We start from the raw sequence: 23,950 nt of genomic DNA, 5'->3' as shown, positions 1-23,950 counted from the left end.
CCTTAATTTGCAAAACTCAGCTTTCCAACTTCTGCATGTCACTGGCACCCAGAGACTCTGCAGTTTGCCCATAATGCCATCATGCTCTTCAAAGCAGCAGTGACGCCAGCCCAGGAGGAGTGTGCTCACTCAGGAAGAGAGATGGTTTATATTTCATTTGAGCAGCTTATGTACTAACCTGCTAGGGCAGCACACACGGTGATTGTGCAATCAGAGTTTTCACAGTTCGGAATTTGGAGTTGTCTGAATTTCCTGATTCTGGCACCAAGTTAGCAATGAGGCCTGAGAGGCTTTTTAGGGGACCCCCACCCTACAGCCAGTTACCATTCCTAAAACACTACTTGTTTCTTTATGGTGCATTGTGCATATATGGTTCTGCTAGTCTAGGCAGCTCATTCAGACAACTTTAAACTTGAAGGAATACACACTTCATGTTCTAGCTCCCAGATATACACAGCTAGCACAGGTGCTTTCTCCTGTTGTCTTTGGTATCATCTCCAGGTGTCTTACTAGCATTCTGAGCAACCTGATGTAGTTGAAGGTATCTATGCTCACTGCAGGGGAAGTGGATTAGGTGACCTTTGTAAGTCACTTCCAACCCAAACTGTTATAAGTAATTCTATGACTGGGGCACTGAGTTTCTTGCCACAGACATGAAGACAGCGAAGGAAATTCAAACATATGATTAGGATGTATTAATTTGGTTTTCTTCCTTTTCTGTCATCTATTTCTAAAGAAAATCTAGCAAAAAATCTTCATGTAAGACTTCAGGTTTTCACTATATTAGACACTAGAAGACATATCCTCAAAGGCTCTGGCAGATGTGCATTATTTTTGTCCTCAAGATCCTTTCTAGTGTGGTGCTGAAAAGAAAGGAGCTAGTATGGAAGATAAGTCAGGGTAAAGGATTCACAGAAACTGAATGCAAAGTACCAAATGAAAAGTAGTGGTGCTCTGCTCACCAGCACCTAATCACACCACTCCTTGTCTCTGTTTTCCCATGGTCATCTTTACTACACACTCGATCCTTCCCAGGGGCTGGTACCCACTTGTATGTCCATGCAGCACCTAGCATGCTTTGGGAAGTTCTGCATCAACATTAAGCACCGCAGTAGAACTAACAGCCTCAGCAACTGGTTTTTGCAAGGTTACTGCTTGAGGCTGGTACTTTTCCTCTTTATTCTCAGGAGTGTGGTGCCTCAGTGTGGAGAAACCCCCTCGTTCTCCTATCCCACAAGAGGTTTTTTAGAGGCTCAAATGCCTCTAGGACTTCCCTAGCCTTTGCAATACTCCCCAAAACCACATTAATATTGAAATAAAATGAATGCAAACACCAAGAAAGGAGGTTGCTGCCAAAAGTTCTCTTTTCCAGAGAATAGCTGTGGATTTGGGTAGCTCTTCCACCCCCCCACCTTGAATAGTTGCAGACGCTCAACATGTCTGTCACTGTTGTTCTCAATCAGAGTAAGTCCTGTCACCTGTTAGCAATTTAAGAGGGGCTTTTCAAGGCCACAGAGAGGTCTGAGTGCTCATCTCCTATAAATTTCCAGTGGGAATTGGGAAGCTTTACAAAATTTCTCCTGGTGGCAAATCAGGGCTTGTACCCACCTCTGTGAAACCTGCCGCTCTCCCAGCTGTTGTGCTGGGAGGTGGCTCTGTGGTGTGACAGTGGCTTCCACAGCCTGGCACCAGGACGGAAACCACCCTGCAGGGTGAAGAGGCTGCTGGTGGAATTTTACAGTTTGCTCTGTAATTTTCCAGCTGCTCGTGTTCCAGCACCGAGAGGTATGAGAATACCAGCCTTGTGTGGCTGCTGCCACTGCCAGTGATGAGCTTGTCCTTTGGAAAGTCCCCGTATTTAAGCTACTGACTAATTCTTTCAGCTGCTGGGGGATGACACACCTTTTCACAATGCTGCATTAGGCTGAGGATTTGCTGTGTCCCGAGTGAGTGAGGGAGGGAGATTGAGTCATTTCGGATGCCATGCTTCAGAGAGGGACTAGATCAGACTCATGCAGGACCACGGTCCATTGTACTTCTCTCAATTTCTCCTGAAGCTGGTGGAGCTAGGAGGCAATGCAAGACAGCAATTGGGATGAAGAGGCAGAGACAGGCATGTAAGAAATGTTGGCAGAAAGGGGAAGGAGGAAAGGCTGAACTGAAGTTTTTAGGCAGGCGGCATCTTTCTCACGAGCACAAAGCTGCATGGAGTATTTCTGTGATCATAGTCCGTTTCCTCTATTAAGCAAGACACCTCTCTGAATGAACAAGTCTAATCAAGACCATTCCTGCCTTACACTCAAAGGAAGGGAAAGTCACACCATAAAAACTGTTTCCCTTTGGAAAGATTAGCAAATCAGGCGAGGGAGGGGGGGAGATGGACAAATCTCAGACTCAGAAAAGCCTTTCAAAGCAGTTAAGGATCCGACTCTCTCCTTGTCTGCCTCCGAGTTTGACACCAGTAAACTAATCCCAGCTTTCATTCACCCCACGTCTTCTGCCAGTTGCTGCCTTTAAAGTGCTTGCCAGGCTGGCGGAGGAATTGCAAGGCTCGATGCTATGCGACTTTCGGGCTTTGACTGACAGAAATTTTTGCAACTTGAGAAAAAATGTCTGGCAGCAGCAGGGGCTATTTCGCAATTCATCTCGCTGGGCTGAGGATGGGGGGATTTTCACTGACACAGTGGTTAATTAGCTGCTCGGTACACAGGGCTGACTCCTCCATCTCCCCTTACCCTGGCTTGGGAACAAACACTTGCAGGAGGTAGTTCGGTAGTTTCTCAGACAGGCAGGTGCCATTTCTGAGGCAGAGGGGTGAGACAGGACATACAGGCAGCTCATGTGCAAGTGCAGCCCAGCACAACGGGGAAGGTTTAAAGATGGACAGCCTGGCTGAGTCAAAGGCATACCTGCTCCCTCCCGGGCCACTGCCGGCTCCGGAACCATCCTGCTCGCGCCACGGCGTACTGACTCACATCCTGCTGCTCCTTTCCGAAGCTTCCAGGAACATGCTGTATCATACTGAGATTTGGCCACGCAGCGCCTCTTGGCTGGGAGCATGCAGCAATGTCTGACCTGCAGTGACACACAGAGAGCCGTCTCTCTCTGTGCTCCAAGGGCAGAAAACACATTTAGAGGTGTGCAGGATCCAACCCAGCGCAAGCCACATGCATCCGCATAGGCATTTTTCCTTTCAGCTCATAGGTACAGTGGAACCTGTTATCTGATTTGAATTCTAAGCTTTAAGCTTTTAATACGGTTAAAAAGAAGAACATTCTGATCAGAATATAAGATGTTACTCATGGCAGGCAGGTTGGAACTACATGGTCTTAAGGTCCTTTCCAACCCTAACTATTCTATGACTCTGCAATTCTATGTTATGGGATCTTTCTTTTAGAAAGCTTGGTATAGATTTGTTATATTCGTTCTATAGAAATTATGAGATGACAGGCATTTTTGCTGTCATTTCAAGTAACATCCCAACCACCCTGATACTATGAATCACCACAGTCCCACTGAAACTTGCTGATTTATACCCTCCAAGTGCCTGACAGCACCTCAGAGTTTTCTTTTGGAGGGAGAGGGGGTGTTGCTTTTACATTTTCATGCATGTTACCCCCTGAAAAAGAATCAGATAGAAACGGCATCCCAGGACTTCATGTTTATTATGTCCCAGTGATAGCTATGTCCCTTAGGCTCAGGATCATTTTTCTAGACATAATGATGTTCTGCATGAGCTCAAGAGATACGCTGTGCGTTTGACCAAGGTCTTAACCCCTCATGGAATCACAGAATGGTTTGGGTTAGAAGGGACTTTAAATTTCATATAGTTCCAACCCCCAGCCATGGGCAGGGACACCTTTCACTAGACCAGGTTGCTAAAAGCCCCATCCAACCTGGCCTTGAACACTGCCAGGGGATGGGGCAGCTACAGCTTCTCAGGGCAACTTCTGCCAGTGTCTCACCACTGTCACAGTTTATCTTGTGCTCCGAGCATCTTTCTGTACTGAGTATCAACAACAACTTTGGAAGCCAAAATATGCCCTGTGCCACACTAGGCAAGCTCCATTGCCTGGCAAGTATTTGTTCACCCTGCTTAACCATGCCCTACAAGGCTATCTCCGGGTCTGGGTGTCGGCATGACTCCCGTGCCCCCTGATAACCACGGCGCCCGTGGCCTGTCCTACCAAAGATGCTAGTGCAGCGCAGCGTCTGTGCCGCATCCCGGGTGGGAGCGGACACCAGGCGCTCACAAAGGTCGTGTGAAGGCTCTGGCGGCTGCGGTGGAAGCCGTGTCCAGCGGGGGCGGGGGGGGGCGGCAGGCGGGTGTGCGCCGCGGGGCCGCCAGCCGCCCGCACGGGCTCCGCCGCCACCTACCGACCCCGGCCGGCGGAGCAGCCCGCCGCCTGCGGCCGGGAGCTGTGTTTGACACGGGCACAGCGCTGACATTAGGCCCAGGGGGAGCATCGCGGAGCGCGGAGACCGGCCTCTTCTTTTCGTATCTTTACTTGATTTCTTTTTCCGCCGAGTCTCAGACCAAAGCCGGTTTCATTAAACTATTAAACATTATGCAACATTTGTACAGCTTAATTACAACTTCTTTTTTTTTTTTTTCACAAAAAACAACAAGCCGAACGCAGCCTTTTTGCAGCAATAAAACATGACGAGGCATGAAAGATGGTTCAATACTTTCTGTTTAATAGCTTGTTAGGCATGAGGGTAGAGGCCCAGAGCTCGTGACTACGCAGCAAGGTGTGAATTATTGCACCATAATTCTCGCCCTGGAGTGTTTTATTGCAATTAATAACTGTTTTCATGTTTTAAATACATTTTCTCACACCATAAAAAGCAGAAATGGAAAGTACTTGCTAATGGGAGGAATACTGGGAGGATTGGGCACGGATCACGAACTGCAGCAACTTCTTTGGTTTCATGCTATTTTGATCTGCTCTTAAAATGATTTTGGAATCCTCTTCAGCTTTAAAACTGTGTGGACCCAAAGCCCTGCTATTTCCCTTTGTTGAAGTAGCTCTCCCTGCAAATCTCTTCACAGATATTCTGAGTTGGAAAGCAGCTCCCTTTTATTTGCAGCATATTTTCTCCAAATCAACTGCAGCCACACAAAGCCACACATTCAGTTCCCCATGCCAAGCTACTGACTTCTGAGATGTGCACCTCGTTATTTTCAAAGCAGAAAAGAGATGGATTCAGAAAGCGTTTGCTGACTCTTTGTGAAGCCTGGTCCTGTGGCAAATTTGAACTTGTTCCAGTTTAATCTCGGTTAACCTGAAAGCTGAAGAAAAGCAGATATCACAAAAAATAAAATGCTGTTTGAGGCCCCTGATCCAGATCCTACTGAAGCTGCTGGAAATGCAAACCTTGCCTTTACTGGGAGCTGAGTCTGCCTCTTGATACTGAAATGGTGCCATAAAAATGCTATTACAGTGATATTTTCCTCCACTTGTTATTAAAAAACAGCAAAGGTGATGCCTGGGGTTATTCAGCACAACCTGCTTTAATATGTGTATATAATATAATGCTCTCTATTAACATCACTATATAGATTGCAATTGGTTAACCAGTCTGATGTCAAAAAGCCAATCTTTAAGAGCAAATACAGGGATTGAGAATACAGGTACAGAGATGGAAAATTGATTGGTATTTTGAACTTTCACTTAAGAAGACTTAATGGGATGAGGAGATTAATAATGGGGGTCTCTCGGGCTGTCTATCACTGTTTTGAGTACCCCAGAGGTCAGTAATAGCAGCAAATGGATAAGGCAGGTCAGGTACCTTGGTAGCCTTTTTCTGGATGTTACTAGATGTGTACTTGGCCCATTATGCAGTTTCTAGTCAGGATACAGCACAAGGCCAATTCTAGTAGCACTAAGAAATAAACCATATTTCAATTTAGCCTTGTCAGTGTTCAGTAAACCCATGACAAGGTCTTGCTTCCTCTGCTGCTGCTGCAGTGGCTGTTGTGGCTTTTTCTGCATCTTCTTACTGTTTGTTGGTCATGTGTTTATTGGACTTGGGTCTGTTTTATGGATCAGGATGCCACACGTGCTGGGCAAGGCACAGGACAAAACCATGTCTCTTGATCTGAAGATCCAGAGCAATGTAGGAAACAGGAGAAAAGTGGCAGAAAGAGCTGCCCTGCCATGTAATGAGTTTGTAACAGGAGAAAACAGAGAGTACATTCTCTCTTTTCAGCGTAAAAAACAGGGTTGATGGCAGTACCCCCTTTAAGCATACCCCTCTAGGCAGACTTTTCCTCTCTTCTCTGCAGTGCTAGGATCTAAGGACAGAGCATCTGAAAACAGGATAAAACATTTTCAGCCAAAGAGGTTCTGTGGCTTCTGCAGTGACCCTGTTAAACAGAGCCCTTGCAAGGGAGGTGACAGAGGTGAGGCTCTGTCACCCGAAGCATCGGCCTTGGCAGAGGACATTTAGTCTCCTAGGGCAGGAAGACAAGCCAAGGGGGTTTTCATCCTTGGGCTGGGGTCGCTTTACCACAAGGGGTGATCAGGATTCCCAGTATCAGGATTCTAGTACTTGGCTGTGCTGCTGAACTGAAATCAGTGGGATTTTGTGCTGAAATAAGGGAGTAATTATTTAATTAACCCCGTTTCAGAATTGAAACACAGTGTCATGCCATTAAACGTTTACTCTGTTGATGCTTTGTAGTATTTATCCTAATGCTAACCCTGGAGACTGAATTCCCTCATCTGTCTCCCTGTCATCTTTAATAAACACTGACCATACATTAACAATGAGATGATGTTGTAAGTCAGAATAAGACAGGCTTTGTGCCTGTGTCTTTTTGTTTGTTTCTACTGAAGTCCATTTAATGCAACTGGATGTTGCTTTTAAAACAGCATGAGTCAACTGAATTTATTTTTAAGGAAGTCTGCCTGAAAAAAATTAAATATTAATAATATCTGAGTTTGAACATGTTACTCAGCAGAAAACTCTCTACAAGACTTTATTTTGTTCTGCAAGTGACTTTATTAGTTATTTTTTTAAAAGCTTTATAAATCCTCCTTTCTAAACAGATGAAACAAACAAAATGTAAAACTCATCTCCATAAAGCACAACAAAATAATAATTTCCAGATGGGCTTTCTGATGGAAGATCAAAGTCCTTCATCTCAGACTTGGGAGATTTCCCTTCCATGCTGATATCAGTTTTATCTGCATGCAGTTCATCCAGCATTTGCTTTTTTTCAAAAAGGCAATTAGCTAGATGAAGCTGATGGAGAATGCTCTTAGAGCTGAAGAGACTAGAAAAGATTTACTATAAATAGGAAAAGATTTCTGGGTAGGTAGGGCGGGAGGAATCTTTCTCACTTTGATTTATACAAAAATCAGTCGTTTGTATACACTGAAAAACGCCAGCTTCCTATGCAAAGATGAAATAAGCAGAAAAGAGTTGTTTCTGCATTTTTGCAACTGGTTTGGACAAACTCCTTGCTGTGCATCTCTGATTTCAAACGTCAGCCAAACGAGGCGTGTGGCTCAAAAATAATAGGTTAGTGTTTTTCTGTGAATGTTTTATGCATCTGTGCATTTTGAGATTCTGCTTCCAAGAAGCAGCAGTTTCTACAGAATGCCTGTACTTACGGGTTGTCTGCATTTTCAGCCTAACAGAGCCATAGAGGTTGTTTAAGGCTTTCTGTTTCTGAAGTTCACCCTCTACTAGTAGATGTATCCATCTCTGTGAACTGCATTTCTGTGTTTTAGCATATACAAAATAGATGTACAAAATACCTGTTCATTTTATTCACCCTGGCAATTTCAGAAGATTGAGGAAGTCTGATTCCCCAGCCCTAATTGTCCACTTATGCATCTGTCTTCTGGAGGACACTAGTTTCACTCTCCTTCTCTGTCTCTCTCATACATACATATATTCATTTTGGTTTTCTCTACCTACACATCTGCACAGAAGCCCTCGCAGTTCAGTAATCTTGTCTCCTTGGTGCCATGCACCATGTGCCTTTTTGGCTAAAAGTTCTGCAAACACACAGCCCGAAATACTAATGCATCTCAGCAATGAATAGTCTTTCACCTTGGAAAGCTTAATCTGCTTTTCCCTGACCGCATTTCCCTGCCCACCATCAATGTGAAATACCAAAAAAGCTTCACAAGAAAAAAAAACAACAACCCATCAAAACTCACAGATGCACAAATAATATTTTAGAAAGCAATTCATCTGAAGGTCTCTTGACAAAGGGGATTATGGAACTGAAATGTAATTACCTTGGCATTTAAGTTTCTATTCCCACCATGTGGTTTGGTTCACATATTTGATTACAAAGTTTTGTCATTCAAAACAGCCTATAGGTCTCTTTTTCATTGCAGATACAAGGCAAGTACAGCCATCTCCACCATGGTCCTACGACCAGTCCTACCAGTACCTGGGCTCCATTGCCACCCCGTCCGTTCACCCCGCCACGCCAATATCACCTGGCAGGGCTAGCGGCATGACATCCCTCACTGCAGAGCTTTCCAGCCGGCTGTCAAGTAAGTACCTAAAAGTTAGTCCCTCTGAGCTGGGCCTCCCCAAGACCCTACGGCTGACTCCAGTGCAAACCAGTTGCGAAGTCCCAGGATGCTGCCACAGCTTTCCCCCAGTTGCAGTGAAGCTTATTGCACAACCCCTGCAGCGAGCCTTCTCTAACACTTTGCTGGCATTTGTGCAAAGAGTTAAGAAATATGGTTTGGGGCCCAATATATCATTGTCAAAAAGAAAAGGAAAGAGGAGAAAGCAACACTTTGGAAATGTATGGAACTATAAAGATAGTTTGGCATGCTGAAGAGCTATTCTATCTACCAAGAAATGAATGTCACAGATATTTCAGTTATGTTCTCTTCCCTCGCCCTAAATTCAGACCAGAGCACAGCAGGTGATGGGTGGACACAGACTGCAGGATGGTGGGGTTTGACATTTTAAGTGTTGCACTGGATTGTCTAGTCACATTTTCATCAAATTGTACAGCAGAACTTTACAAGCCAATGTCAAAATACAACATGGAAGTGAAAGCTAACCCCCAGGTTTCCACCATACTCAACTGACCATCTGCTGACTCTAACCCACACATATTGAACCAATATGTGTGTGTTCAACAGCAGGAATGAGAGCCATATAATTCAGATTTGCATACGGCTTTTGAAAGCATATCTTGCACATATTGCTCTCATTTGAATACTCAGAGCTTCTTCCAAGATCAGAGAGAATCACTTGAATGTGCTCCAGCCTGTTGTATTGTTGTCATACACAGCCTGCTTTGAAAGAGTGACAGGAATGATGCCCACCAAAATTAAATTGTTAGGTCTGGGTGCTAATTACATCTTAGAAATAGCTGAATGTAGGAAATTTCTTGGTTTAGAAAAGTCTATAAAATTCTCTATTGACACACTCTTCTTTCAAAATGAAAAGACTCTGTTTTTATTTTCTCTCCTGTGCTTCCCTCCCTTTGCACTCCTTTCCACTGGCAAATGCAGAAACATAGAAAACAGAGAAGGATGAATGAAGATCTTCATAGAAATTCATAGAAATTTCTTCATAGAAATTCTTCACTGTGAGGGTGGTGAGGTACTGGAACAGGTTGACCAGAGACATTGTGGCTGCCCCATCCCTGGGGGCTGGATGGGGCTTTGAGCAGCCTCCTCTAGTGGAAGTTGTCCCTGCCCGTGGCATGAGGGTTGGAACTGGATGAGCTTTAAGGTCCCTTCCAACCCAAACCAGTCTGAGATTCTACAATAGTAACCAGAAAAATTAAAGTAAAACAAGTAATTCCATCAAGTTTTTTACTTAGAGAAGTATTTTTTCTTGACAGAATTTTCTGAAATCAGTGTTTACCACCTATTTTGATTTTCAAACCCTCTACAGGAGTGACTGATGCCTGTGTACTGGTAGGTGTAGATACGTGACTCAGACTGAGTGGAAATGTTTATCACGTTTTACCTTTACCAATGTGATGACTGAGGTTGCACTCAATTTTGAAAGGCAATATTTTTTGCATTGCCATAGTGCCCAAATGTCATCATTGCGTAGCAGGGCTCTTGTTGTGCCATGTGTGGTATAAGCACCAAAGGCAGCCAAGGTAGCTGCCCCAGGAATGCACAATCTAACAGAAGACAGCCATGTAAACGTGGAGTAACTGAATTCTGTGTCTCTTCGGTGGTACATGGTGAGCATGGAGGTAGAGCACGAGCACTAGGGCTTATTGGTGCATTTTGTGCCCATGTCAAAATGATTTACCTCATGGCAGGCATATTTTCTTCAACACTTGAGAAGGAGCCTAGAAGAGCCCTATTCACGTCAGTATCCTTTTCTTTCCTGTCTGAATTCTGTACATGGGGGTTCATCTCTACACATCTTAAGTGCTTCTTTATAATGCTTCCAAAATGTTACATTTCTATCAAATGCCGTTCAATATTCCTAGAAAAAGTTTTCACAGTATTTTCACCCCAGTCCAGTTATTGTCACACACCCTTGATGTCTAGTGAAGAAATTTCTCCTTCCAGAACAAAAGGCAAATTTCTAGGCCCTACCATAAAAAGACACAGTGCCTCACAAGAAAAAGCGAAAATATAGGACCTGCTTGGAATACCTTGACATTAAGTCTCATTATTCTGCTTTTTGCCAAACTGAGAAGAAAAAACCATCATCTGATAAGTGATGTGTCCAGGCAGCTTCGAGAAGCTCCATTTCTTTCTCAGGAATGAGGTGTGGAAGTACCGTTTAAAGTCTGGCAGGTTGTCAGATGCTACCTTCAACCTTAGCTACTCTGAAGCTCCTTCCATTCTATACCATAGTGTGTCTTGCCATGTTAAATCTAAAGGTGCTGGGGTCTAGGGGAAGGAAATGCTTTCAGGGTCCCATTAATCTTCCAGAAAAAAATGGGAGGCCAAGTCAGAAAGGAAGCATACAGCATGCGTCAGAGCTTTTCTAAGAAATTTATAGGGATTCATCAAGTTGTGCTGGCTGTGTCGCTGACGAGCCTTCAGAACTTGGCGCTGCAGTGTGTCTGCTCTAGCTTTAAATCCGGTCAGAGCCAAGAGCTTTGTTTTCTCTCTGCTACTCCTCATGAGTATTTCCTTCAGCACATGGCTCCTCTTCTGCAGACTCCACGCCTTGTCTGATAGAAGAAGTTGTCTTCTGGAAAGATTTTTTCTTAATTATTATTGTTGTTATTTTAATCATAAGTAGCTGCCAGCTGCAGGGACTGACACCTTCCATTAATCTGAGTCATGATGAAGATCCTTCCTAAAGATGCCATTATCTGCTCTGCTTGTTTAATCCCTGCGCACCGGGGAAGGAGACGGTGGGACTGGACATACTTCCACTGATGTCCGACAGCACGGAGCAGAATTTGACTGTCCTAGAAAACATTTCACTTGGCAGGGTGGGAAAGGCTTCTAGCACAAAGGAAAGGAAATAAAAAGGCCACCCCCCAAATACATCATTCTGCTTTAAAAAGGCAATACTATTTTTGTCCTTTATTACATACTCATTGGAGCCAATATTTGGAGAAGTTAATAACAATTACGGAGACATTATGTGAGGACCCAGATATGAAGACCTTAAGTGAACCTGATTTATCTAGACTTTGGTAGTGTTGAGTCAGTGGGGAAGTGTGCTTCTAAATGCTGAGACGTAGGCTGAGCCTTTGTGTGTAAACACTACCTGTGCATGTTCATGTACCTGAGGTACAATCTCTGTTCCATGGAGCTTCCCATTTGAGTTGGCAAATAAAACTGGGTGCAGTGAGGGACTATGCAGAAGCTGGACAATTTATAATTAGGTCTCATCAGTGTCCCTCGTAAGTCAAGTGAGTCTGGACAAGCAGCTTGAGATACGTGTCCCTCTTCCTCACACACCCATTGAGGATGAGGACATTCTGGAAGTATAAATAATTCCATGTGCTGTAAGGTCGCTAAGAGTGAATACATACACATAAAAAACAGGGCAGGAGCTTGGCACTCCTCTTTAATTGCTGCTTTACAGAAATTAATCCAAAACATCCAGACCTACAAACATTACAGTGCCTCTCCAGAGCAGCTGAGGGATAAGTCTGTTCTGGCTGCTTTGGTTAGCTGTAGGCCAGAGTTTGTATGTTGGTTATCGCTTTGAATACGTGAGCCTCCATTATGCCAGCTCAACAGTTCTCTCTCTCTCTTCCCCATCATCCAGGTGCTTCTGAGCTTACGGCATTCAGTGACCCCCGGGTGGGCATCGACCGCTCCTTCTCTGCACTCCCCTCCATCTCTGACCCTCGGATGCACTACCCGGGAGCGTTCACCTACACACCAACGCCCGTCAGTTCAGGGATAGGAATCGGTATGTCTGCCATGTCCACAGCCACGAGATACCACACTTACCTCCCACCTCCCTACCCTGGTTCATCACAGGCCCAGGGCAGCCCGTTCCAGACCAGCTCGCCCTCCTACCACCTCTACTATGGAACCTCCGCCGGCTCCTATCAGTTCTCCATGATTTCAGGGGGAGACCGGTCTCCCCCACGCATCCATCCACCCTGCACCAATGCCTCCACGGGATCGACACTTCTCAACCCCAACCTCCCCAACCAAAGCGATGTGGTCGAGGCAGAAGGGAGCCACAGCAACTCCCCTACTAACATGGCCACCACAGCAAGGCTAGAGGAAGCAGTGTGGCGACCATACTGATTGAATTTTAAGTAGTTATGGGTGAGGACTAATGTACTTTCCATTTCCTGGTGCCCATAGGTATCCCATAAACACCCATCTTGCTTATGGGCCCTGCCAAGTTCATACATCACTTTCAGAAGCAGACCCTCCAGAAGTCAGCGCTCCCAGGAGCAGTGGCATGTATTAGCCAGCCCCTGTTGAAGCGTTGTCACTGAAGCAAAACATCCCTTGAGAGGGACTGAGCTTCTGGAAAGGAGGACGCCTGAGCTGGTGGTCCAGAGGTATTGAGGGTGGGTAGTAAGGTACCCAGTCTGTTTCCAGGCCTGTGGCTTTCCAGCGTGCCTGGGCTTGAAGGTCTCCACAACCCTAAAGAGAGTTTCGGTTCACTTCTATTTTTAAGATTTAAAACCTAAAAAAAAATCTTAGTGAGTTTACTGCATCTTATGGACATATTAACTGTAAGGAAGTATAGGAAGATTCCCAGAGGGAAACTGTGAACGCTTCTGTTTTAGCAATGCTGTGAATGAGAGGTTTTATATGTTGGACTTCATTCTTTCTTAATTTTTTTTTAACCAGTTGTATATTCCAAAGAATATGGAATTTTTTTATTGCTGGGGTTTGTTTTGTTTGGGGTTTGTTTTTGGGGATTTTTTTTTTGGGGGGGGGGGATGCAGCTCATTCTGCTTTGCATCTAATTTGTTTTATTTCTCTTGGCACCTTATAAATTGCAAAAAGAAAAAGATTTTGTTCTTTTTTTTGTTTCCATCATGCTTGCTTCTTTCTTGCTTTGTCAACTGAAAGAATCAGCCCCTTTTTCAATGAGTTAATTTAACTTTTTTTCTCTTGGACTTTTTTTTTTAATACAACGGCTACAGCCTTGGGTCATTTTCAACTACTGTACTACTTTGATGAGTTCATTGGTATTTATGCTTGATATTTAGACTTCGTATTTGTTGATACTATTATTATTTAAATATGCCTATATTAGAAAAGATCAGCAATTGCCTTTTTTTTGGTAGCAGCCAAAGTCAAATTTATCACATTGAAAAAGGCTGAAATAACGATGGGTACAGTGACCTCCTAATTACCTAGAAATATTGTTTACAGTTATCTCACTCTCATTTTACTCAGCTAACGAGGCTCAGATCCTCAAAGGCATTTAGGTGCCCAACTCCCACTGAAACAATTTAGGCACCAAAATCCCTGTGAATTTCTGTGCCTTCCCACACAGTCGGGTCATCTCTCCCTGCTCCTTCCTTGCTTTTCCTTTGTCACCAGTGGTGACCCTCAGGATCAGTAATCAAGATGTACATATTTCGTAAGGCAGACTCAATATTCCCTAACTAAATAAATCCCCATAGGCCTCATTCTGCTCCCAAGCTTGTCCAGGCTTCCTAACAACACTGGTGGAGGCCTTTGAGGCTTTCAAAGGTGAAAGCCAACACACAGTTAGCATGGCAAGGGTGAAGTCCTGGCTCTGATGGAATATGAGTGAATTTGCTCCCAGCTCAGCAGAGCCAAGATTTCTGTGGAGTACAAAAGCTACGTTCCATTCCACTGGAAAATAGATCAGTTCCTGCATCACAAAATAACTTGAACTGAACAGAGGTGTCTAGCTCATCTGGAAAGCAGGCTAGCAAAGAGGGGGCCTTAACGGTTCTTCTGTCACCATCTTCTGAGAGAAGAGGAAGGGTATTTAAGACTGAGGCATAAAATACTGTGTCCTGTAGCAAATATGCAAGGCTTATACTAGCTGCATGTTTAATACAGAGTCGTCATCGTTGCCCATCGTTACAGCACAAACATATCAGATGTCACTGTAAAGTTTATGGCACTATTTTATTTGAGGGTTTGGTCTGAAGGCAGTTGTTGTACTACTCATTAATTACAAACTGCTGATGTTGACACTTGTGCGTTCCAAATTACCTGATTATTATTTAATGTACCTCTTTAAATGAGTGAAACAATTGCAGGTCAACTCAGAGAGTATTTGAAAGCAGGACTTCAGATCAGTGTTTGATGTTTAAAAAAAATTTAAAGGATTCAAATTAAAAAGATCCTTGGCTGCAGGCAGCAAAACAGCTGGACTTATTTAAAACCATTTGTTTTTCAAGTTTTCTTTTTTTTATATATAATTTTGCTTCTTTGTTTAAGTCAGATGCAGTAGCACTTTGGTATTGAAAAGTTACAAATTGAAGAATTTACATTGTCAATAAGGTCATTTTTCTGCAGAAAATAGGGAGTGTTTCAAGAGATCTCAGCAAAAGTTCAAAACGTTCCTGTTAAAATACATGCATGGCCTTGTCCTTTTCATTTGGTGTAATAGTTTTCATAATTTTCTAGAGTTGGCTCTGAACAAAAAAGGCAGAAAATATCAAAATTCTATCAGAACAGTTTAAGATCTATCTTGGAAGTATGGAGACCTTGCTGAATACAGAAATAGAGACCCTGCCTTTCGTGACATTTACATAGTTGGAATCTCACCTCTTCAGTAGCCTAAAAAAAAAGTCTTTCATCACTAAACAGTAGCTCTGTTGCAGAATACATCTCACACATCTCTGTCTCTGTGCAATTAAAATCATAATTTACTACAGCTCTCACATCTGCCTTGTGACTGGACCACCCAAGTGCATAGTATCGTGAGTGCAAACCCCAAAGCGAGGGAGAGAGAAGGACCTATGAGGAGACAGATTCCTCATTGCAGAGGGCATGGCTGCCATGGCTAGGTGACTCCAGCCCAGTTGATATGGTCAGTACACTCCCAGGCCTGCCTGTCAACAGAGCCTGCTTTCTGCTAAAGTCCTTTGTCCCCTTCTAGCCCATAGTATTTTTGAAACAGAAAGATGAGGGATTCACAAGAATGAGGAGTTGGCATCTCTCACCCTGGAGATTAGACCCTCCATTGAACATTTCTTATGTCTACACATCTACTTTCTTTACATTTGACCTGAAAGTGAAGTTTAATTTTACTCTTCCTGGTATGAACAGGATGAGAAACTGCAGAACAGGTCACCACACTTACCCTGTGTCTTTACCGACATGTAAAAAGCCCCTGGGATTTGTAGTAATTGCCAGCAGCTAAAAACCTGTGAGTCTAACCTCGATGTGTATGACAAGCACAGCACAAAGCAGCACCCTCTTTACAGAGGAAAAACTAAGTTCATTATCCCCCGGAATTAGCCTGTTTAATCACTGTGGGTTTCAGTGGATTCACATAAGTGCTTAGGAGAAACCACAGCTTACTCAAATCTGTATTTTTGCAGCCATCCCTGTCCACTAAGGAGAGCAAAGAAAGATCTTCAAGGCTATGAAAATGCTCTCATATCACTCCTCTTGTATCTTAAGAGCACTTAGCAGGCAGAAAGAAGACATTTGGATAAAGCATCTCCTCCATTCACATGTCTCCAAATTATAGTATATAAGTATATATTTTTATATTTATATGTAATATATGTATTTATATAGTTTTATCATCCCAGTAACTGAATGGAACCAAAAAAGAACTATTGTGCTTCTGTTCACAAGTCGCAGTCAGCAGAGTGCCTTAGGTACCTTCCCCTACAGAAATGCAGTTAATGGCAATCCTTACTATCCGTTTGTGTGTTCCTTTCACAAGACACAATTCCTTGTCCAGATGCAGCCATACCAAACAACTTCAAAGTAAATACAGGGCTCAGGTCTTACGCACTATAAGGCCCATAATTTTCCTCTCAAACATTTATACCCACTTCAGCAGCTCCTGCTACACTTCCAGAGCAATATACAGGAGCTTAAGTGCAAGGGGGAGGCAGATGCAGGGTGCATCCCTGCTACGAAGGATTTGATTTGCAAAATTATGCCAAATTATCTGCTGGAAAGGAGAAAACCCCTTTCCTCCAAATGGCCCACAGCCTTTGCCAAAGTGTTCCGAACTGCCTGCACTCTTGAAACATTCATTACTGCTTTCTGGGTGACCTTTTCTATTGGTGTATTTGAAGATTCAGGAGAAGTGGATCCTTTTTCTATCTGAGCAAAATGCTTGTTTTCCTGCATTGTAACAGTTTTGTATTTTATTTTTGTTAACCTTGCTTGGTCAGTACCGATCACTTGGCATTTTTCTCCTTGTCCTAAAAGGGTTGCATCAACAGAGTTACTTGTATTTATGTATGTAAATAGATTTCAAAAGCTTCATAGCAAAATATTTAGTGCTTGTAATTACACTGCATTTTTTTCATTTTTCTGTGTTTTTAATGAACTTACTTTGTGTTTGCTTAAATACTGTAGTGAGACTTATTTCTTTCCCAATTATTTTAGGCTTCAAGATTAACTACATTTTATTCACTTTTGTAAACAGTTATAGCATGGTCTCTATTCAACATTCTTCACTTTTTTGTGGTAGGGGAGAAATGAATGTGCAAAAATCTGTGGGTTAATTGTGGTATTCTGGGCTCAACAGTTACATCTTTCTTTAAAACAAAAATTAAACTTTCAGTCTGAGGTGGCTGTGTAGAAAGTCTGAGGGGAGGACACAGCGGGAGATGTGCTCCTATCAGAATGGCATCAAAGTGCATTTGTTCAGCATTTGCTGGCTATGTTTACAAAACAGATGCTGCAGCATCCTGCAACAGTCACATTTTCCCTTGACACTGTCATGCTGAGCATTTCCAGGACGGGAAACCAACAGGTTCTGGAAGTTTGCTTTTTTGTTTCGATTGCAGGGGATTTTAATTTTGGGAGGGTGGGAGGGAGGAACAGGACAGGACTGCTGTTTTTTGGAACCAGATAGGAAAACATAATATGGTAGATTTTTTCCCCCACTACAGGAAGTTTCTAGATACCACATCAGAGTAGACTCTTGCTGTACATAGGGATGGCTGTGTCCAGCGCCACACGAGAATTCATTACAACTAGCACACAGAGCAGCTGGACTGCTGCGTTAGTTCTAATGAAGACTTTCTTTCTTCTTTCTTTCTTTCTTTGTACCACAGTTTCCTCTGTAAATTCAGTATCATAATTAGTGTGAATGACAAATAAAATGTTTGACAAGTATCCACATCGGCCTAGTATGTTCTTTCATCAGGAAGAAAACAACTCTTTCAGAGAAAAAGTAAAGAAAAAGGGTGTATGTATCACACAAAAAAAATATGTTTCCATACTTCTACTTTTTTTGTTTTGTTTTGTTTTTTAACAAAATGACATTTTTCTGCTGTGGACTGATGTGGCAAAAGGTCTGCAATCCAATAGGACCATCAAAATATGTCTGAAATGAGGCTTTGCAGATACAGAATCATAGTGATAGCATTATATCTGTGGCTTCTTGATTAAATTTCAATATTTCAAGGTCATATACAGCTCTTATTTTTCTTCCTTACTCTTTTGGCTCTTGGATTGGATCCTTTTTGATATTGATGAGTTGAGCCTTACTTCAGGATCACCAAAACAGATAGTTTGAGGTCATATTATTTATGAAATACATTGGTTGTTTTTCTGTTTAAATAAATAATGAAACAGTAGTGTTAATGAAACATTAATATGGGAGTAAAAGGCTTTCAAAATGAGAAAAAAAACCCAACTGGGTCAATATTGAAAGTTCAGTCTGAAAGCCTCTCTCTATATATATATCTGTATGTATGTGTAAGTATCTATACACATATAGATATATATAATCTTCTAATATTGGCCCTACACTTCATACTGCATTATATTGAAGAAGCTCTCAATACCATCCTTTTACACAATAATGTATATATGCAAAGATACTCTCAGTGAAGTGAAAAACAAGTTACAAAGCAAATTATTAAAGATGGGTTGTTTTTCTTCCTGACAACTTGTCAGGTAGCACTCCATCTCTCAGATGATAATTAGTATTAGGGCCAAAGAAATCTAAAAGAAATCAGTTAACTGACTGAATTCCAGGTGCCTGTTCAGAAATGCCAACACACACTGACATGGTTACTGGTTACCCTGCACAGTATGACCCCCCAGCATTTCCTTCTGGCACAATCCCAGGTTATCCTAACAATATTGCAGTTACCCTTTTGCAAGGGATCTACCCTGCTGATTCTTATCCTTGCCCTGAGCACCCCAAGAGCACTTCTTTAGAGGTGGATGATAAACTAGAGCACACACTTAGTTTCTTACTTCAATACAACAGGAAAAGAAGCTACAAATAGCGACAGTCAAAACAAAACAAAAAATATTACACCCAAGGACATCTCCAACAGAAATATTTGCTCCTAGATTCTGAAGACTATGCAGAGGATATACTAGCAGGTTCTTCATTTTGTACAGGAGAGTAAGGCATCACACTCTCATGGCCATTTTTACTGGATGCACGTATCCTGCTGCCACTGAGGCTGCCTATACTTGTGAGTAAGGCTGTCTCTTTCTTGACAGCAGCAGCTCAGGCATTTGTGTAGGCCAGCTGGACTGAGGTGAGTCTCTCCTAGCCCCACGCCTGCCAGCTTTCACAGTGGTTGTGCCATTCCAGGTAGCGGCACCCACTCCTACAGGGTGAAGGGAGGAAGCATGGGCAGCTGCCCTCTCCTGCCCCCCTGCCTTCCTCCCTGCCATGGGAAGCTGAGAGCTCCCTAGCAAGCAGTTCACAATGAGGGCAGACCTCCGGGATTCCTGGGCACTTGAGGTGGCCCCACCATGCCTCTTTTGCATCTGAGAAAGGCCAGCTCAATTCCCCCACTCTGGTTGCTTGAGTGGGAGGAAGAGGAAAGGGCAAAGAAGGTAATGAAGACTTAAGGCTGGAGACTGCTGTTTGTGAGAGGAGAGGCTAGGAAGGGTGAACGCAAAAGGCTGTTGACTTCTTGTGGCACCTCATGCTCTGACTGACAGCCTTTAATGACCTTTAATTATAAAGGCCATTGTCATGGGTGTTCTCCCACACTGTTTTGTTTGACTTGCGCAATGAGGAAACAGCCATCAGCCAGGCTCCAGAGCAAAAGCATCTTAGTAAATCCTATCAGCCTGCAAGGCATCCTACAACTCAACACAGATGTCCTGGAAAGATAACACAGGTGTATTACCTTTGGTGTACATGGCTTTCTTCCTCTTTTCAGTGGCTTGTCTCACAACAGGCTTGGATTAGTGGTGCAGCATACTGTGCCCAGAAGTGATAGTCCTTTTTTCAGCAGTCATGGAAATGCTGGTTACTGGTGCAGCATGTGTGGTCACAAAACAGACAATAAGCTCTCAGACAATTAGCTGCTCTGAGACAGGCTTTGTTCACAGCATTCACAGCTTAGAAGCCTATCACCACTACAACTGTTACGATACTGGAAGACCTTGTAATGGCATTGTGGTTTCCAGACATGACTAAAATATGATTCAGTCCAGCACTGTAAATGGGCCAAAAATACATTTTTTCCGTGGCCCCATGTCTTTTAACAACCCTGGGCTTCTTACAGTTCTGTAAGATCATTTGGGAACATGTCTCAGCTATTACTTCAGGCACCCCCTTCTGGAAGACAGCTCCCTTTTGCACTGTTTACCTTTGGTTAAGGGCTTGCAATAACTTTGCCACTGGGATGCCCTGTGGATCACAACTTGTAACCTAGGCAGGATCTCAGGGAATGTCCGAATTACAGCTCAACTCTTGCCTGCTGGCGGAGGGAGGTACAGGGTAGATAAAAGCATGTTTAACCCTGAGGAGAAGGAAAATAAAAGCTCAGAACCTACAGGTCTTCTTTGGAATGTCTAGCTACTGAATTAGGAAGCTTGTTTTCTGGTTTTAAGTTACAGGGACACCTAGAAGTCTCCCAGACTGGATTAGTCAGCACGAGTCACTGTCTGGGAATTGTTTGGGTTAGTGAGAGGAGGATAAAACAATTTAGAAAGAAAATCTAATACACAGATTTAAAATGTAGCCTACTTTCAGAGCAGGGAGGGAGTTAGGTCTGATTTGTGGGCTATATAAAATGCTGGGGTTTAAGGGTAGGAAGGCTGTCAAAAGTGAGAGAACCTGCTCCCTGCTGATGCAGAATTGTTTCCTGTAGCATGTAAAAAGTGCCTCTGGCTGTTTTACTTTCAAATGCCCTAAACGAAGGAACATCTGTAGCTTTTCTAGGGAAGCTTAGACGGCAATCTTACTATTATCTGTTGCTACTCTTGACACATCCTGTAAGCAGAGAAGAGAGCCTGCATTCAGGGAAGCCTGCAGTTACAGTTCCTTAGGAGGTTTCTGACATCTGTGCTTCCTGCCACCACCAGGTTTATGCCTGCTGGCTGCTTATTCCCATTTCCCTTGTTTGCTCACACCAGAATCCCTTAAGACCTTCCAGTTCAGAAGGTAGCTCCAGTTGCCTTCTGCAGGGGTACCTGCAGATACAAGGATGCAGGATTCCCAGCCCCAGCAGTGCCTGAGGGGCACTGAATCCCATGCTACAGAGCTCAGCCTGGGTATTTCCATGTCCTCTAATACCAACTACCACTCAATTTTTTTATATGGCCTTCTTCAAAGGAGTCCAGTGGTCAAACTGCACTATGTCTTTGCATCAGGTGAGCATCACAGGTATGGAAGTGTTTCAAAATTGGCTGAAAATCAGATGATTTTCACTGAAATAGTAAAACCTCTGCATGAAGCCCCTGTGGCAAAATTCACCCTTCCTCTCTTAAATGTCTGTAATAAAGAGTTGCTCTGAAACAAAGCAATATGGGTTATTTTACATGGGGGGTGTTTCCTGTTTCATTTCTGCTGCATAAAATGGTAGCAAATTTGCAGAAGGGCGAAGCATTTGTTCTCCCCTTTTTTGTTCCTACTCTGCTCCCTCCTCTAACACGCATCTCTGGTATTTCTCCAGCTTCCTGCAGAACCCAGAGCCTGGTGATGTCAATCTGACACACATAACTTTGAAGGATGTGTGACCACAGTCAGTCTAATGCCAACGTGTCCATCTCATGGGCATTATGAGTTTGGTGCTGGATGATAAAAAGAATGATTGTTCTATTTTTTAACAGAAAGTTACACTTCCATAACCTTCTGCACACAGCAAACATCTGCCTATGTGGTCCTGAAATAATGTTCAGTAGTATCCCTTTGAAAATGCTGAAGCCAAAATCATCTTGGTTGCCAAAGGTTGGAGCCTGCCAGCTTAGCTGGGAATCCTGGGCCTTCCGGGCTTCTCACTCTGTGGGAAGCAAGGAACACTGCTGATCAGCAGCAACAGTGACATGGTTGGGGTGAGTCAGCATGTTGCACCACAGCTTATCAGAAATATTTCCAACCAACTCCAAGAATGAGTGGCCAAAAGCAAGCTCTTCCTACACAGGCATTTTGGCTACTTTCAATGCTGTCAGGACTGTGGCAATGATCCCATGGGTTCACTGGGGTGACCTTGCAGACCTAAAGTCTTAAGGGGCAGATATTTTGTCTTGTAGTTCTGCCTTTCCAAATGCGATCCCTTTAGTCTGACTTGATTAACAAGATCCCTTTGTAATGTTCTGTATAATTCCTAATCTCCCTGAATCTTAAAGCATATCACCTATTGGCAAATATTTGTGTCCTTTCTCAGGGCCCTGTGGCCAAGCTGGGCATTTTCTGCTCTCTAAAGTCTTGCGTGCATCTTAACTCTCCCTAAGACACAAAGTTTTTGGGTGCATTTCTCCTAGTTCTCCCAAGGGCCTCTCTCTCCAATGTCTGCTTATTTTAAAGTTTCAAGATTCATCATTCATCCACACCTTGCCATAGTATATATACAACTACATGGTATGGTCAAGAAGTTTCCAAGTGTCCATTCAGTAATGTGGTTCTATTAAAAATTAAAAAGGAGTCATTCATTGCTGAGTCCCCTCTTTCAGGATGGTGAATTTTGCCACTTCTCAAGACTTTCAGTGCAATAGTGTTCTGAGACAAGAGTGGATGAAGAGAGAGTTCCCTTCAGTCACTTCTGTGAAGGGTATTTTTGTGCCCTGTTTGCAATAGTAACTACAGGCATATTGAGATTTGCCTCCCACAAGAAGCTTGGTGGTTTCAGTAACACAATTACGCAGGAGGGAAGAGTGAGTTCTGTTTGGTCTGTCTTGTGGGGGAGACAAGGGGTGATTTGGGGGTCAAATTTATTTCTAATCTTTAAATAAACAAAATTATGTTCCCTGTATGTTATCCCTCCCACCTGGATTTTGCAACTAGGAAAAAGGAAAAGGTTCTAGCAGAAAAAAAACAGCCAAGTTCTGTTAAAGAGAATGAGGTTTTTCACTGTCTGTTAAAGAGGCGCAAGAACAGTCCCCAAAGACTGATTTCTCCTTCCAGTGCAGGAGGCTGTAAATAGCTGAAGAAAGGGAATACTTCTTAAGGTGTTTTTTCCTATCCTTGATAAAACAAACATATGTTAGAGTTAAACCACCATAGGAATTAGGTACTCCTCTGTGATGCTAACAGAGACAGATGATGCAAGGAGGAGAATTAACCTCATCTTCTCACAGGGATTGCTCAGCATCTCTCACAAGTAAGTTCTTCAAGTGTCTCTTTTCTCATTTGTACCACCACTCACACACACTGTGGAGCTTTATGATCCAGTACTCTCAGCTGCTGGTAATAACCCACCATTAGAAACTAACATGGCTCCCACAAGTTGCTTATCTCCTTGACAGTTGTTACGATGCTATATTAAATGCAGCTATGCCTGTACTTTTCCCCCTTTCCTGTACCTTGGAATATCTCTCCGTTTGCCTAGGTCAGCTGTGCTCTTCCATCACCTCTGGTTTGTACCCACCATGTGTGGTCGCATCAGAAGTGTCTCTTTCAGAGGAGTCCATGGAGAGCACGATGAGGAGGTAAGCCCCTGCTGCTGCAGTAAGATGTGCCTTGTCTCAGGTGCCATTTGTAAATTCACACTTATGTTTGCCGAGTGACATATTTTAACACAGAATGTACTTGAATAAGGATCTGTTCTTGGGTTCTTCACTTTCTGATGGCTGTAACAAAATTCCTTCCATCCTGTGCTTCGGTTTCTGCATCTGCAAATGGATAGTGACACTGACCTCCTTTGAGCTCCATTGATGAAAAGGTCTACAGAGAGAAGGTTGTTGTTATTGTCTGCAGTTTAAAAACATGCTCATAAATCATCTTCTAGGGATGGTGAAGCAGGTTTCATTGGCTCTGGAGCTGGGTGACTGAACAGAGAAGAATTTCCTTCTTTGGCATTTTCCCCTAGTTTTAATAACTTTGAACTCTTGCTTTAGATCTTGTTTACATTAGGCTGGTTTAGTAACTGTGTGTTTCCCTCCAGCAATTGTCTCCTTCTTCCCCACCTTCCTCAGGTATTTGGTTTAGGTACCAAACATCTGAC

At 43.2% G+C, this 23,950-nt stretch overlaps 1 protein-coding gene across 3 annotated transcripts in view; it reads left to right on the top strand.

Annotated features, from left to right (window-relative positions):
- Window positions 1-15,267, top strand: part of RUNX1 (RUNX family transcription factor 1) — a 168,356-nt gene extending 153,089 nt beyond the window's left edge. For all 3 annotated transcript variants that reach the window (XM_061359090.1, XM_061359091.1, XM_061359089.1), the window contains 2 exons: window positions 8,361-8,522; window positions 12,199-15,267. In XM_061359090.1, the coding sequence (XP_061215074.1) occupies window positions 8,361-8,522; window positions 12,199-12,692 (656 nt within the window). In that variant the 3' untranslated portion in view covers window positions 12,693-15,267. The remainder of the gene's footprint in view (window positions 1-8,360; window positions 8,523-12,198) is intronic.
- The last annotated feature ends 8,683 nt before the right edge of the window (window positions 15,268-23,950 follow it).

Source organism: Neopsephotus bourkii, unplaced genomic scaffold (assembly GCF_033783945.1).
Source record: "Neopsephotus bourkii isolate Nb327-2 ecotype Australia unplaced genomic scaffold, CSIRO-AGI_Nbou_v1 NB_962, whole genome shotgun sequence".
Lineage (NCBI taxonomy): Eukaryota > Metazoa > Chordata > Aves > Psittaciformes > Psittacidae > Neopsephotus > Neopsephotus bourkii.
The sequence above is the reverse complement of the archived record's forward strand: the minus strand, read 5'-3'. Positions and strand labels throughout refer to the sequence as shown.